Genomic DNA, 17,625 nt, shown 5'->3' with positions numbered 1-17,625 from the left:
ACAATATAAATTGGTATGTACCAGCATATCCCATGCATATTCTGGCTTTGTAAAATGAGGGCTTAAACGTTTTATGTGCTTAAATGTTTAAATGTGAATAGGGCTTGTAAAATGAGAGAATAAACCTCATTATAAGAAGTGGTGTCTTCTAAACATGAACTACACAAAACTAAAATGCTCCTGTCCTGAAGGTACTTTAGCTATCATGTCAGCTTATAAAAGCAGAAATAATTCCACTGTTATCAGAATCTACAAGAATTTACAGTTCAAATGTTAACTGTTTAGTATGTATTGATCACCAATGTTATAACTGCATACAAACACCGCATTAAAGTCAAGCACACCACAACAAAAAATTACCTTGAAATGAGCCAGACCAAAATAATAAGCCTTGCAAAATGCCAGTCAATAATAGGCAAGATTAAGATTCAACAGTTCTTACTTTTAAACCAGAGTTCCAGTTACATGGCAAGAAATTTGACTTTAAAACATGCCGCAGGATACTGAATACTAGATATAATCACTCCTAAAAATGATATTTATTGCATTCCATCCATTTGTAGATAGACCAATAAAAATACAGTTGAAAGGACATTCACAGAACTGGGAAACTGCCTCTTAAGTTTAAACACACACAAACTCTTCTTAGCTATCAGATGTTTCCCAGATAAACTAATATACTTACTGCTATTACTGTTACTCTGTAACTTTAGTTTGCTTTTTTCTTTTGCAATTCTACTAAGAATCCCATTGGGTTTTACATCATCATCTCTGTCTGCATCACCCTTTCTTTTTTGCATGTCATTCTGTTTCTTTTTGTAAGTTGGCTTGGGTTGACGCTTTGTTCTCTGGCCTGACTTGCTTTCACTTTCATCCGAGTCCCCACTTTCAGAGCCAGAATCATAAGTCCTTTTTTGCTTTCTCCTTGTGAGTTTGTCATTTTCAAACTTATCATCCTGGATTTTATTATCATCATTATTCTGAATCTCATTGGATGTCGAGGCTATCAGATTAACAGTGCATGGCTTAATTATTTCAGATATGGTATTCCCTGAATTTTCTGGTTTATTAGTGTTTTTATCTTCCTCAGAATGTCTTGTAAGCCAGGCCTTTTTCAGTTTTGTGTGGTAATTTGGCTGACTTGTCTGCCCATTGCCCACAAAGTTTAACTTGTTTAATGAGTTTCTGGCCACATCATCATCTAAGGAAGCAAAGGTTGAGAATGTCTGAATTTTAACAGCACTAATCTCAGCCTCACTAGCACTGGTATTTTTAAACTGAGCTGCAGCTAGTGCCGCCTTGTGCTTTTTCAAATGGATAAAATCAGTCGTGCTAGAAAATCCAGATGTGGACTGCATAGCACTTCCCACATTGCTCCTAACTGGTTGTCAACTGAAGTCTTGATGCTGGCACTGCAATCTTGCATTTGGACCACTGACTGATTTACAGTTCTTGAAGCAGCAGATTCTATAGCTGTGCATGCCAAAACAGTGTTAGATAAAGAATAAGTCACTTCTGAACCACTGCAGCATGAAACACTGGTCGTTGTGGCTGCTGATGTGGTGACATCAGTTTTAGTATTGCACATCATATTTGCAGCGATTGTGACACTACCGGAGATGCTCTGTGAGATGGTCTCTGTGTCCTTTTCATTTTGTGGAGGAGTAGGGTCTGAATTCACATTTTGTAGACTGGCTCTCCTATCTTCTCTACCTTCTGCAAGTCTAGAACAATCTGTTTGATTTGCTCCCCCTGAAGATCTTTCAACAACTTGAGCTTTTGAAGCAGACTGTTTTATTGACACTGTATCATATTTTGTACAAGAAGGTGGACGTACAATGACAGATGCTGTGGCAACTTGAGGTTTTACACAATTCTTCTCTAAATGCCATCCAGTTTTTTCACTGTTTTGGTTATCATTTGGTTTCCAAACTTCAAGCACTTTTTGCTCAGAATTCTTCTTATAAGTTGTGTTTGACTCTTTCAATGCTGGTAGTAGAGTTGGTGGTTTCTGTAGTTCTTGGACTTTACTGCCGGCATTAACTGGTTGCACTGGGGTTAGAGTTGGTGGTGAAAGATTACTATAACTGCCTTCCTTTCTGTCCAAAGTGCGATGAATTGGGGGATGAAATACTGGGGCTCTGTGTAAGGCAGGCATACTTCGTAGTGCATTTGAAGGTGAAATTGACAGCTGTGTTGGACTCCTGCAGTCATTTCTGAATGAGTTTACAGCATGAGATGTCACTTGCTGGGAAGGCTGCTCAGCTGCCTTTCCTGCGGTTCCATCTTCTGGCTGGTGCTTTATTAAAGGTGGGGGTTTTGAAAGAGAGGAAATAAATGAAGTCAAAGGTGCAGGATTAGCAGCTGTTGAAGGACTGGTACTCTGTTTATCTGCAAAAACATTGAAGCTTCCTTGGATGGGTAGGACTTTGGTGGTTCATTCACCACGCTATTAGACAAGGTGGTGAAATAATTACTTTGTGGCAGACTCTGAGACACTGAATGTTTGATTTTATAGAGTTCAGACATGGAGCATTCAGCTTCTTTCTCCTGCTTTATAGCATGACTTTTAGGGCTAGATGACAGTAATGGGGCAACTCTGGAATAACTGTCTCGTTCACCATCAAGTGCTTTCATTTTTCCTGTAAAGGGAGCAACTTCAATACTTTCCTGAAGAATTCGCCTATGTTCTTCTTTGTATTTGTTTAATCTTTCACCAGCCTCCTGAGATGCTCTTTGCAATTTATTCTGACTCATGACCGGGTCTACATAATGTCTGTGCAAATGGCTTTCTTTTCCAGTCTGAGTTCGATTGTGGTCAACATCAATTTTAGCTGTTGCTGGAGTAATGGAACGAAGAGGCTCCAAATAAGATTTTTTATCCACATCTCTATGAAAGGAGAATAAAAGAAAAGAAAATTGGTATTCACTTTTGCAATGTCAGCTCTTATTCAGCAATGAACAATAACTTAAAAACCTCTGCTTCTCACAAAAAAATTTCTGTCATACAAGCAATACCTTTTCTTCATCACAGACAGTGTACATTTGATAGATCAACATTTTAAGAAAGATTATGTTCTTACCTCAATAATCTTTCTTGTAGATGTGTCTAGTGGTCCTGAATGCTAGGGTTTTGCATCTGAACCTGCAAGTTGCTTGCAGAATGCTGTCAATCATTTTTTGAACTCCACACTTCTTCCCAGGAAGCTGCCCCTGCCCCCTCAGTTTGTATTTAAAGCAATCAAGTAGCACTGTAATGACAAGACATTACTGGAAGGAGGGAAATGGGGGAAAATCTCCATCACTACATTCTAGTCTGCTCTGTAACAAAACATATCAATTAACATTATATAACATTCAAGTAACTGGTCCAAAAACTGTGTGCAACCAGCACTAATCTTATATAGAGCTCATAGCTACTCACTTGTACTGCAATCAAGCAGAGACTTAACCCAGACACAGAGAATTCTCCAAATTTTGGACTGCTCCTAAGGCAGGCAAAGCCCCACTGATAGGGCAAGGGCTTCAGGGCTACTAGACACATCTATAAGAAAGATTATCAAGGTAAGAACCTAATCTTTCTTTTTAGTGCAATTTGTCTAATTCTAGGGATGTACCAAAGCAATCCCCGGAGTCTAGGGTGGGCCCATTGAGCTTGCCTTCAAAATTGAGGACCCCAAAACAGCGTCTTTTCTGGCTACTATGTGCATCCTACAGAACCTGGTAAAGGTATGAGGGGTAGACCAAGTAGCTGTTCTACAGATTTTCTCAGGCAAAACCTCCTGAGTCTCTGCCCATGAGGTAAGCAACTCCTCTAGGGTCGAGTGTGCTTACAATGCGATCAGCGGTTGCTTATAATAGTCCACTTATGTGGAGAAAATGGCCATTTTAATCCATCTGGGAAATCGAGGCTTTAGATGCTGGCCTCCATTTCTTGGCATGACTGGTCAGAACAAAAAGATGATCCGATACGTAAAACTCATTGATAACTGAGGTACTGGGGAGAAGCGCTCACTTAACGTCCAGCAAATGCAACTGGGCTTGCTAGACCTATGGTCTGTCCCAGTATGGCAATTCTTATGTTCTTATGACCCCATAAGGTGAAAAGCGGGCAAATGGACTTCCTGATTGACTTTCAGTAAGGATGGAACCATGGGCAAGGAGAGCCCTGCTTCCGTAAACTTAGGGAATCATTCCCTGCAGGACAGTTTTGTAACTTGGAAACTCCTCTAGCTGCATATGCTGATGAAACATTCCCAGTGCTCAAGCCATCTCCTATGTTAGGAGATAAAACAGCTTATATTAGGAAGCCTGCTAGCATCCTGAGCCCCAATTGGAACAAGGTTGGGGAGAGGGGAAGAAAAGAGAAGCTATGCAGAACTAAAACTCCTGAATAAAACTTTCCCTGACTCAGGAGAATTCAGGTGAGGGAAAAGAAAGTTGCTGTTTACAAGCACCGTGGAACAAACAAGGGAATGCCTGAATCACCTGACATCTGATGGCCAAAGGAGGTTGGGTGATCTAGGCACACCTTTAGCAATAGGGAACATAAAAGCAGCTTAGAGCAGTGTTCTTCAACCACCGGTCCATGAACCAGTGCCGGGTCCACAGGGCCAGCACGTGCATCAAGCCAAAACAAGTGTTCTTCAACCGCCGGTCCACAGTGCAATCGATGTGGTGTTATCTTCGAGCCAGCTCCCTCTTCCTAACTGATTCAGTGCAACAAAGCCACGGGCAATGGCTCCTACGGGCATCCTGCACCTGAACCGGAAGCCTTCTCTCTAACGTTGCAACGTCAGAGGAAAGGGCTTCCAGATGAGGCACGGGACGTGCAAGGTGCAATTAGTACTATTATGGGTCTGGGGTGGAGATTGGGTAGAGATGGATGGGGCCTGGCTCACGATTTAGCCCAGTGTTCTTCAACCGCCGGTCCATGGACCGATGCCGGTCCACAGAATAATTCTTTTATTTCTGCCGATCCATAGGTGTAAAAAGGTTGAAAAACACTGGCTTAGAGAGTTCAAGGGGAGGAGGAGTTCAACGGCACACCTCTCTCTAATGTCCCTCCTGATGTAGAAATGAAGAACTACCAGAGGAAACTGTCAGTAGCTGACCTGAACTTCCAAAGGGAGCTGATGCAGCAAGAGCCCAGTGAGTGGAATGCTGAAAGGGGACCAGAACCCATGGAATGGGTCTGAGCAATTCATGCCGCAGCTTAAAGGTAAGAATGAACCTTAAATTATGTGTTTCTGGTGCTTTTTACTTGTGGTTTTCTTTTTCTACTCAGCCATGTTGGCTGGGGCAGAGAGTGTTAGGCTAATGAAAGCCTTGGCCTCTTTTGGAAGAAGTTTTTCCTTTTGAACTATTGAATTTGCTAATGAACTCGACAATTGGCTCAACCCAAATGAATGAATGGCATTGTAGGGATTGTAGTCTGAGCTAATCACTGAAACTGTGCAAGTGCCTAAACCAAGGAAGGTGAATGAAGGGCCTTGTGAGAATTATTGTTTGGACTAATCGCTGGAGTGTTTTTTCTTTTGGAGTTTAAATGAAGCATGTGTTTTGCATGAAACTGAAAAACCTCAGGATAAAAATGGGAGAAATCCTGGGTGTGCAATGTTAATTGACTAACGATGCATTCTGACAACAACAATAAGAAGAATAGCAATAAAGCTTTGATGAACTATGACCCATCTCTGTCTAAGTTTTGTGGAATATACAGTGGCTTGCTAGTGAGGATTCATGGGGACACACACTGACAGTAGCCACACAGTGTAACTGCCATCAGAACACCATCTTGAACATAAGATCCAGAAAGGAAGTCTCCTGTAAGGGCTCATACGGAGCTCCAATGAAACCTTATAAAATGGTGTTAAGATCCTAGGAAGGGAAAGGGAGATGCACCTGAGGGCACAACTGAAGAGCCACTTTAGTGCACCGGACGATATCCAGGTGAGAGGCCAGAGAGCCTCTTTCCCCCCAAGCTTGGAAACAGGAAAGGCCTGCTATCTGCACCTTCAGCAATCCGACCAACAGACCCTTCTGAAGTCCCTTTTGCAAAAAAATCCTGAACTACTGAAATCAAGAGCTCGTAAGGATTCTAAATCATCTACAGCACACTAGTGCTGAAAGGATTTCCAGGCTTTGGAATAGGCTAGTATCATCAATGGCTTCTTAGCTCTAAGCAGAGTGGAAACAAACTCATGTGAATAGCCCTTGCTCACCAGGGCTGTCTGCTCAAGAGCCATGCTGTAAGCCCAAAGTGTTCTGGATTCTCAATAGGGTTGATCTCTGAGTGAAACAATCCACCTGGACCGGCAGTCTGAGGCCTTCATCTCTCTGGAGATGAACTAGGTCCACATACCACTAATCAGGCACCACTAGGATTACCATCTTCGGATGACTTGCCCAAAATGGGCCAGAGGGTGAAAGTATGTACAAGAGCTCTTTCTCCAGCCAGAGTTGGACTAACGCATCCAACCCAGCACTTTCTGGCTCATATCTTTGTCTGTAAAAGTGATCCACCTTCGTGTTTACAGCCGAGGCCATCAGATCTACCTGTGGATGCCCCCACCACCAAACTATGGAGTTGAACACCTGGGGGGGGACAAAGATCATTTCCCTGGGTCGAAAGTCTGCCAACTGAGAAAGTCAGCCTGTACATTTTCCATTCCCGTTACATGCATGGCTGAGAGGGCCTGCACACGAGCTTCTGCCCACCAAAAGAGTTGTTGAGCTTCTAGGCGTAATGGGGTACTTCTGGTGCCTCCTTGTCTGCTGACATAGGCCACCGCTGTAGCACTGTCTGAGAAGATTCTGACTGCTTTGCTTTCCAGAGACTTCTATTGAGCCTGAAGCTCTAGTTGAATGGCTTTAAGTTCTAGTCGATTTATGGACCACTTTTGCTGAGCCAGTATGAAATGACCCTGAACTTGGTATCAATTGCAATGGACCCCCTCCCCCCAAACCATAAAGGCTGGCATCAGTCATTAGAATTTCCCAGGAGGAAATTCAGAGAGGCATGCTCCTTGAGAGGGCAGCTGGCTGCAGCTATCACTGCAGACTGCTCTTTGCTTCCGGTAACCAGGGAAATTATTGCTGAAGCAAGTATGTCTGAGAAGACCATCGAGAGAGAAGAGAGTCTTGGAAGAGTCCTCATGTGCATTCTTGCCTAAAGGACCACCTCTATGACTGCTACCATCGACCCCAGGACATATAGATAATGCCATGCCATGGGAGCTGGACTCTGTAGAAGATCCAAAATCTGCTTCTGAAGCTTCAGTCTGTGTGGCTCTGGAAGAAAAACCTGGCTCAAAGTCATGTCAAACAAAACTCCCAGGTACTCCAGGCACTGGGTTGGCCCCAGCTGGCTCTTGAAATTGACAATCCATCCCAAGTCCTGGAGGAGTTGGACTACTCTCGAAAATTCCAGTTTGTAGTCTTCCTTGGACGGGGCTCTGATTAGCCAATTGTCCAAAATTTGGGTGCACCTGGATCCCTGCCTTGTGGAAGTGCGCTGCCACCATCAGCATCACCTTGGTAAAAGTATGAGGTGCTATCACAAGGCCGAAGGTGTTTGCTGAGAGCTAGAAATGTTGCTCCAGCACATGAAACTGCCAAGTACCTCCTGTGGGCTGGAAAAATGGGGATGTGGAGATAGACCCCCATCAAATCAAGGAAGGCAATAAACTCCCCCGGCGCCACCGCTACTATAACCAACCAAACAGTCTCCATGTAGAAATGCGGCACTTTCAATGCGGAATTGACTAACTTGAGATCCAGAACTGGTTTCCAGTTGCCTCAGCCTTTCTTTGGTACAATGAAGTATGGAGTATGTGCCCGAGCCCGATTCTTCATCCTGTACCGGCTCTATGGCAAGAAGATTCAGTAGCCTTTGTACCTTTGCTTAGACTCTGAGGACATCTACAAAGAGATCTGGAAGGGGGGGGCACAAAACTCGATTTTGTAACCTTCTCGAACAACTTCAAGGACCCAACAGTCTGCGCCAATCTGAGCCCAGATCGACCAAAAGGCTGAAAATCTGCCTTTTACATGAGGGGGCTTGGCCCCCATCCTGGTGTCATTGTGCTTTCCTGGAGACCGGGGAGGTACATGAGTCAGAGGCTTGCTGTCTCCTACTCCCAATAAACATCTGCATCACTTAGCCTCCTGCATAAGAACAGAATCTTTGAGAGCCTCGAAAATTTACACGTTATGTACCCTGAATTGTCTGGGATCTGCTCTCCGGCAAGGCCTTAGGACAGATAGCCCGTAACGCTGGCCATCAGGACATCCAGACACTTGCCAAATAGCATTTGCCCTTGAAAGGGAAGCTTATTCAGAGTCGCTTTAGAGATTGAATCTCCTGCCCACTGTCTGATACAGAGCATCCACCAGGTGGAGATAGCATAGACTGACACCTTGCTCTTAACTCTGATGACATCATACAGAGCGTCTGCTATATAATCCACCCCAGAAGGAAGTATTTGGGGACCTTCATTGTCCTCAAGGCCAGGACTCGAGAGAGACGGGTGTGGCAAGCACATGCCACAAAGGAAGCCGCAGCTGCTGCCTTAATCCCTAGGACCAAAGCTTCAAATTGCCACTTGAGGACCATGTCCACTTTACGATCTTGAAAATCCTTTAAATCAAACCTCCTACACTAGGCAAGGAGGTTCATTTGGTGACCTGCACCACTGGCAAATCCACCTTCGGCTGAACAAACAGCTGCTGGAAATCTGGAGCCATTGGCTAAAGCTTGGCCACAGTCAAAACCACTTGCACTGGTGACTTCCAGTGGTCTGTGACTAGCTTCATAATGTCCAGATGAGAGGGGAAAAACACACAGTTGGAGCAACTGAGCTGCTCATAATTAAGCACTTCGATGAGGGAGCTGGAGGAACTTCAAGCTTCAATTCTTATAGCAAAGTAGAAATAATGCCCGAGAACATAGAGGCTTTGAACAGCTGCCTGTACTCCTGGGTTCCATGGCCACTACACGTCTGCGCTTGGCTAATGCACCTTCAGATGGCTCTGGAAAGGGTCTCTTCCTTTGGAAACGCACCTACTGTGGATCCCTCAGCCCTAGAGGACTCAGAGGAGGCTGAGCCCTAGGCTCACTCCCCTGCCCCGCATGCTCCATTGCAAGCAGGACATGTACGCTCCTTGGCTGGCTATCCAGATCAAACTTGGCATGATATAGGGGTAGGAAGGACTGATAGGTCCATCTATGTTAATTTTAAGTAAAATCTAGGAGTTTGAGGCAGATGGAGGCTCTAGGAAAAAAAAAAATAAAAAAACCCCACCTTTAAAATCCAAGATGGCAGCCACTAGTAAAATCATACCAAAAATGGCCTGGGCACTTCCCTGAAAGTACAAAAATGCAGGAAAAGGGGTTTTAGAGGTGGGAGACCTTCAAAATTCTGGCTGCAGAAACCTTCAAAATTTACTTTTGGAAACACCTCCTGATTTTCCTTGTATAATAGCTTTACTCACTGTGCCTGCTTCAGCTCAGGAATGCAGCTGGGATAAATGGAGAACTCTGCCTCACAGGTTCACTGGACGAACTTGGTCTTCGGGTTGCCTGTTGGACAGAGGTTGGATCGAGTCTCAACCCCCGAAAAACCTTGCACTGCGAAGGGGAAGAGGGCCACTATCAATTTCATCCAAGCCAGGAAGGAGCCAAACAGCCTGTGCTCAAGCTCCTGATAAATCAGGGATGTGAGCAGCTATACAGGGAATGGTCCCTGGGCTCAAAAAATATAAAAGCAGGCTGGCTAGCTAGGTGTCCCCGAGGGCTAATCCAGATGTCCCAATAACTCTGGATATCGAGCCTCCAACCAAATACCTAGAAAAAAATAAAACCCTGACAAAATAAAACCTCAGAGCAGAAACACTTCTGAGCAACTTGCTTGTAGAAAAAAAAAACCTGAGGGGGAAAGAACAGTTCCCTGGGAAGGAGGCAGAGTCCAAAAGATGATTGACAGCATTTTGCAAGTAACTTGCAAGTTCAGATGCAAAACCCTAGAATTCAGACCATTAGATATATTGCACTAGAATGAATATTACAAACAAGTTTTGAACAATGAATGCAGCAATCCATCTAGGTATTTTTCTGGAATAGAATGTCAGCTTATTTTGGATTAGAATCGAATGGGAAAGTCTTTACAAAGTACAAAAATAAACAAGCCTCTAATTCAACCAGGGATGACATTTTGCTTTATGTTTCTCAAATGAATGCAGGACTATGATCCAGAAAACCTTGCTGCCCTCCCCCCCGGAAATGCCTGAATTGAATTCAACTTCTTTAGGTTATGATTTTTGCTATCCTCAGTCTATTCTTATTATGTATCTTTGTTACAATTAATTTGTGCATGCATAAATATAAACCTAACAGGGAGCTCAATTTTAGTGTACTGCACATTGCAAGCTTTTTCTTAAAACACATTTCATTTGGTGATGGCTACGTACTCTTTGTGGTGATCTATGATGGATTTTGACAATGGTGGGCTAGAATGTGATGCCAGCTTGAGTGGACGATGAGGATCTGCACTGGATGGTCTCACAGGAATGTGATTTAGTAATCCAAGACTGTCAGCTGTGGTCACAGAGGGGGGTTGGTGTAGCCAAGGACTGGTGGCATTCTATTTTTGGCAAACAAAACAAATCATTATTGTACGAAGCTGAAAATTCCAAGGACAGTTCTCTAATATTATGACAACCAAACACAGGACATACCACATATACTTGAATATAAACTGAGGTAACCCTTCCTCCCCCCAAAAAGGGGAGAAAAAGATTGACTCAAAAATAAACCAGTAATGCTCTCTCCCCTCCTTCCTCCCCACTCCCTAGCATCCATAATTTTGTCTTCCCTGCCTTCCCTAAGGTGTCCTATCCTGTCAAGCTTTGCACTCTGCTCCATCTCCCAACTCATCGCAGTCCTCTCCTTTGTCTACCTTAAGACCTGGTGGTCCAGCAGCGATCCCTCCCATGTCCAGTCCAGCTCTGCACCATCCCCCCTGCCCCCCACCACCACTCCCACATGCATCGCGGGAGCCAGTCAAGAAGCCGCCGAGCAGGAGCACCAAAGCGCGCTACTGCTCGTAGCCCTCAGCAGCAGAAGAAACGCTTTTCTGCGAGTGAAGAGCCTGACAGGGATTGGGAGGGAAGGGAGTTGGGGCAGTGCTCACTGCCACTTTGCGACAGAAAAAAAACTGATTGCGCGGGTGAAGAGCCTGACAGGGGAGGGAGGGAAGGGGGCTGGGTGCAGTGCCTGACAGGAGGGGGAGAGGGAAGGGGCTGGAGCTTGACAGGGGGGGAAGGAAGGGAGCTGGGTGCAGAGACTGACAGGGTGGGAGGGAAGGGGGATGGGTGCAGAGCCTGACGGGAGAAGAGGGAAGGGGGCTGAAGCCTGACAGGGGGTCAAGATAAGGAAATTGGGTCATTAGGGGGTGGGTAAGCAGAGTGGGCAGACTTGATGGGCTGTAGCCCTTTTCTGCCGTCATCTTCTATGTTTCTAAGGTGGCTGGAGCCTTACAGGGGGGAAGGGAAGGGGGCTGGGTGCAGAGCCTGACAGGGAGAGGCTGGGTGCAGGGGGTAAGGAATTGGGAAGGCAGGGAGGACAGATGCTCAGCAGGTTGGGAAGACAGATACTGCACATACTGGGAGAGGGTTGAGAAGGACAAATGTAGGGGCTGGGGGAGTATGAAAGGAGGAAAAGAGATGCTGCACAGGTGGAGTAGTGGGAAGTGAAAGAAATGCTGCCAGTGGTGGAGGGAACAGGAACGGAGAATTGTTGGACATAGATGTATGCAGGGAAAGAGAGATGATGTATATGGGGAAAGAAAGAAAGAGGAAAAATTGTTGGACATGATAGTGGTGGAGAGGAGGGAGGGAGAAATGTTACACTGGGAGAGAGGAAAGATGACCCAAAGAAGGGAGAGATATTAGACCACTGGAATGGGAAGGCAAGAGATACCAGACCACAGAATACAAAGAAAGGAGAGGGGGGGGGGGGGGGAGACATGGCACATAACAAAATGGAAGGGAAGGAGGGGAGAGAGATGCCAGACCACAGAAAGGAGAGAGATGTTAGACCTCTGGAAGAGGGGGGTAAGGAGATGCCAGACCATAGGAGAGGAGATATTCCAAATTATGGGAAGGAGAGGAGAAATATGCCAGACCATAGGAGGGGGGAAGGGGGAAATACAGAGATGTCTAACCATGGGAGAGGGATGGGATGATGCATAGGGATGGAGGAAAAGGGTAGACAGAGGAAGGAGATGGTGCACAGCAATGGGTGCGGCAAGGAAGAGATAAGAAGAAATGCTTCTTATGGATAGATGGGAGGAGGGCAGAAGAAAGAGGGAGGAGATAGTACACATGGACAGATGGGAAGGGAAGGAATGGAAAAATAGATTTTGAAAAGAAAGCAGAAAAATGGAAAAAAGTTGAATTTTAAAAGTTAATGCTAAAGACGGATGTATGGCAGAATGTGAAGGAGAGAAAAACAGCAAATGGATAAGGTGGCCCTGGATACACAGTTAAGAGCATTGACAGAAGGTCATGTAGCCAGAGTCTGGGAAAGATGGTTTGAAAACCCAAATCACCAGGCAACAAAGGTAGGGAAAATGATTTTATTTTCAATTTAGTGATCAAATTGTGTCAGATTTGAGAAATTACATCTGCTGTCTATATTTAGCACTGTTAAGGAAGAAATGCATTTATTTCTATTTCTCTGGGGGTTGCACTGTATGCAGAGTCTTGCATCTTAAGGTTTTATTTATATATGTTAGTACTTTTAGTTTGTTGTCCTGTATTTGTATAGGGGTTATCTGTGTTCTGCATGTGTGACCAAGGCCAGGTGTTCTGGTAGGAATGAATGTTGATAAACATACAGTGTGCTTTGTGTAGTTTAATTTTGTGGTTAACCATGTATTGGTTTTTTTCAGTTCAAAGATTTTATTGATTTTAATATACAGCAAGAACAGGAAATGTTAACAAGGCAAAATACAAATTAACTGCACAAAATAAGGAATCTCAAAATATTGACTAACAATACAATACAGCAGATTGAACCATGCCTATCTAACAGGAGAGTGTCAGCACAATCTGTAGCCATTATTGTGGACAGTATTCAAATAACCAAGAGACACCGGAGCCATTGTTAATAAGGTTATATTGTGTGTGTATATATGAAAAATGAATGGAAAAAATGATATTATAATTAATACTATTATGGGGATGGGGTCAGGGGTGGAGCTTGCATCTCCCCCCCAAAAATAAAAAAGCATTCCGCTGCCTATGCCTAAAAATACCCTTTGCTTTCCAGAAGAAGAGAATGCATAATTAATGGTGGTGTTATATTTCATATCATAAAACTGAAGAAAATCAGTTGACTGGTAGCACTTTTGTTATATATATTCACATGTACACACATCCCTTTATGTGTGTACAGACACACCAAGTAGCAAAGCATTTTTCATTGGCAGAAGTTTCAGAATAATTTTTATGATACAAGATGGAAAGAGGTTAATTAGAAGTGATATAAATAATTTATTCAAAGGAAAGGGTATATGTGGAATAGCCTCCCAATAGAGGTGACTAGAGAGGAATGAAATCAGTTTGTTCAATGCTGTTTTAAAATTTCATTTAAAAGATATTTTTGTTTTTACTAAGGAGAAAACCTGAGATTGCTTGGGATACACAAAACAGAAATAAAAGACAAAATGGGCAGAGCATTGACTTGATGACTTGTATGTGCTATCACTTTCAATGTACCAATAAGCCATAATATACAACAGAATGTGCAGTAAAGGATTTTAATGTACACCCCAGGTATCTAAGGTAGCATGAAAACACCAAACATAGGAAAGTGAAATGCAAGGAAAAACACACATATATAGTACAGCAATACGTTTTGTTTTATCTTTAGAGAGTTTTCAAATGGTGGTAAGAGCTCTTTGCAGATGATACCAAACTCTGCAATAGAGTAGACACGCCAGATAGTGTGAATAGCATGAAGAAAGACCTGGCGAAGCTTGAAGAATGGTCTGAAATTTGGCAGCTAAAATTTAATGCTAAGAAATGCAAGGTTATGAATTTAGGCTGCAAAAACCAGAAGGAACGGTACAGTTTAGGAGGTGAAGAACTTATGTGCATGACGGAAGAGCGGGACTTGGGTGTGATTGTATGTGATGATGTTAAGGTGGCCAAACAGGTTGAAAAAGTGACGGCGAAAGCTAGTAGGATACTAGGTTGCATAGGGAGAGGTATGGCCAGTAGGAAAAAGGAGGTATTGATGTCTCTGTATAAGACTCTGGTGAAACCTCATTTAGAATATTATGTATAATTCTGGAGGTCGCATTTTCAAAAAGATATAAAAAGCTAGAGTCGGTCAAGTGGAAGGCTACTAAAATGGTGTGTGGTCTTAAAGATATCAATTTGTATAGTTTGGAGGAAAGGCGGGAGAGGGGAGATATGATAGAGATATTTAAATACCTACATAATATAAATGTGCATGAGTCGAATCTCTTTCATTTGAAAGGAAACTCTGCAATGAGAGGGCATAGAATGAAGTTAAGAGGTGATAGGCTCCGGAGTAATCTGAGGAAATACTTTTTTACAGAAAGGATGATAGATGCGTGGAACAGTCTTCCGGAAGAGGTAGTGGAAACAGAGACTGTGTCTGAATTCAAGAGGGTCTGGGATAGGCACATGGGTTCTCTCAGAGAGAGAAAGAGATAATTGTTACTGTGGATGAGCAGACTAGATGGGCCATTTGGCCTTTATCTGCCGTCATGTTTCTATGTTTCTATGTACTGCCTCAGTTGGATTACTGTAATTCTTTATATTATGGTGTTAGACTGAATTTAAAAAATAGGCTGCAATTGCTTCAAAATACAGCTGTGCGTTTGATTTTTAGAGCAAAAAATATGACCTCGTTAACTACTCTTCTGAATCAATTACATTGGATGAAGATTGAGAAGAGAGTAAATTTTAAATTGGTTATAGCTATATATAAATTGTTGCAGGGAATGGGACCAGAAGGCTTAATGAAGTATATAACTTTCCCAATAAATAGAGCTACCTCCCATTAGGGCTTGGCTATTCTATAAGTTCATATGGTTGAAATCTTTGATTAACAAATCTTTTGAGTTTATAGGAACAAAGCTTTGAAATGATCTTCCAAATGCACTAAGAAAAGTTTCTTCTATCTTTAGAAAATTGTTGAAAACTTTTTATTTTTAATTATTATTAAATTAATAATTTTGTATGGATGCAATATTTTTTAAAATTGTTGTTATCCATCTAGAATCTATTGTGAGAATAGTGTAGAATATAAATAAGAATAGAATAGTATTATACCTTCCCTTCAATTTCTGTACATACAGTTTATTCCTAGAAAAATACTGATCCTTCTCAGTGATAAGCTATGCAAAAATATCTAAATGTGAAGCAAACTTACCCTCCTTAAGGAAACCTCTGCAGCCACGTGATTTTCTGGATGGACCCATTTAGATGAGGGAAGTCCGTATGTGTGTGTTCCATTTGGATACTGCCAAATAATTGGATAAAGTCCAAGCTGGTTATATGAAGCTGAAGGATGGGGTTGTCCAAGAAGATGAGGAGTCTGAAGCTGCAGCATTTGCTGCTGCTGCTGATGGGCTAGTGCCAAATGGCTTAGGCTGCTGGCATGAGCAGTCTCTAGTCGTGGGTGACCACCAAGTAAGGAAGCTGTAGGAACTCCAGGTAACACTGCAGGAAGTAAGTGAGGGTGATGCACTGAATGGTGTGGTGCATTACCAAGAGCATGAGGGCTGATAGATATTGAAGCTTGGCTTGGGGATCCAGCTAACAAATGAGGGTTGGCAGCTAGTGCGGGATGATGGGTATTGGGAGTTAAACACGTTCTGTGAGACGGGGAATGAAGAGCAAAATTATGCTGATTTAAGTAAGGGGAAATATGATTTGCTCTGGTGTCAGAGCCAACAAGAGCAGGATCTCTGTAAACTGTGAAATGTTCATTCTTATCAATGATAAGAGGGCTTTTTGTAGTTTCTATAGTACTGACTCGTGCTGTCACTGGATGAAAACTAGATCTATGCAAATCTGATTCTATTCTTGCTGACCTTGATGTACCAGTAGTTTGGCTATTGTAATTAATTTTAGACATTAAGGAATCAGGGGAATGGGAAAGTCTAGGCTTAAGAGCATCAGAACAGGAATTCATTTTTATTTTGTTGTTAACACCAATAGACATATTTGATTTAAACTTTAGAACATCTGGGGAAGGAGTTTGTTTATGATTCCGTATACTTTCTTCAGCTAAAGAAGCTACACTTAGTTCAGGCATGAGACCCCCCTGTTGAACCCTTTCTCTCTCAGCTACTGGATTCTGATTCATATAACAAGACTGTGTCAAATCCACTTTGCTGACAGTATTATTGCCCCAATTAGGAGCTGTGTCTTGCTTTTTTTCTTCCAAAAAATGAGCATTTGCAAATGCACGTTTTACATCACTATTATGTGTCTCTATTTTATGTACTGTGTGTACAGCAAAAGTACTTGTAGTATTTTCCTGGACCACCTTCTCAGCCCTGTTTTCAATAGAAATATCACCAGCATATTTTGATGTGGGAGTCTTAGAGCTAAACTGCTCATTCAATACTAATTCTCTAGTGGTGGTATTCTCTACAGTGCAATCTTGAATATGTGTATCATTGGCATTCTTGCTGGGAAGCGTAGGCTGTTCTGCTGCATGGAATGAAATATTTCCTCCTCGCAGCTCTGCTGACTTCATACTTCCTGCCTCTTGATGTTTTTCATCTTCCCGTATGTCATCCCAAGGAGACTGCCTATCCATTAGTGCGAGTTCCTCAGCCCCACTGCTGCTCTGGGATTTTCTGCCTTCTCCATTTATATTTGAAGTATTCTTTATCTTCAACTCGTTCTCTGAATTTTGCTCTGAGGAAGAATCAATTATTCTTTTATTCAAATTTTCTGAGTCACTGCCTTCAGAGTAGTCTGAAACATTGTCTGTCCGCAGCCTTTTCAGACTTAATTTCTTTTCATCCTCTTCAGGCTTCCTTCTTTTATTAAGGATATGCTTATTCTTGTTTTTCAGATTTTCTGCAAACCACAAATGAGAAGAATGAACACAATTCTTTTCTAATGATTTTACAAACCTCATTTTCTGTTTTGTATTAGTGAAAAAAAGTGTTCCTACCTCCTCGCCCTGTGATATCATATTTTTCTTCTTTAATTCGATCTTCATCAGGCAGGCTGCTATCTGAACCTTTTCTCTTATTTAGACGAATATTCCGTTGCTGCTGGTGATTCTGTTTGGGAGCTGCAGTTTGAGCATTCATTGCTGGTCTAGGACTATTTGCTTGAGCACGTGTATAGTGACACTAGATAAAAATTTAATACATACATTAGATGCTCATTTTTTCAAGCACAGTACATCACATTTCACTATAACACAACTTATTTGGTGTGCATTCGAATTAATAATTAAAGCACCTGACAGAGAAAGAACCCTAGGAATCATTCTTCAGTTTTATTATCTGAACACCCAAAAGAGTCATGATATGCAGTAAAACAGTTATTAAAATAATACAT

The 17,625-nt window shown here is 42.6% G+C and overlaps 1 protein-coding gene across 1 annotated transcript in view; it reads right to left on the bottom strand.

Moving 5' to 3' along the window:
* Positions 1–17,625, bottom strand: part of JMJD1C (jumonji domain containing 1C) — a 593,631-nt gene that overhangs the window by 136,981 nt on the left and 439,025 nt on the right. The window contains 6 exon segments of the mRNA XM_033941997.1: positions 686–1,388; positions 1,391–2,406; positions 2,409–2,890; positions 10,471–10,643; positions 15,470–17,133; positions 17,231–17,414. Coding sequence (XP_033797888.1) covers positions 686–1,388; positions 1,391–2,406; positions 2,409–2,890; positions 10,471–10,643; positions 15,470–17,133; positions 17,231–17,414 — 4,222 coding nt within the window.

The sequence above is a fragment of the Geotrypetes seraphini genome, chromosome 4, assembly GCF_902459505.1.
Source record: "Geotrypetes seraphini chromosome 4, aGeoSer1.1, whole genome shotgun sequence".
NCBI classification, from domain to species: Eukaryota; Metazoa; Chordata; class Amphibia; order Gymnophiona; family Dermophiidae; genus Geotrypetes; species Geotrypetes seraphini.
This window is presented reverse-complemented; position numbering and strand designations above follow the sequence as displayed.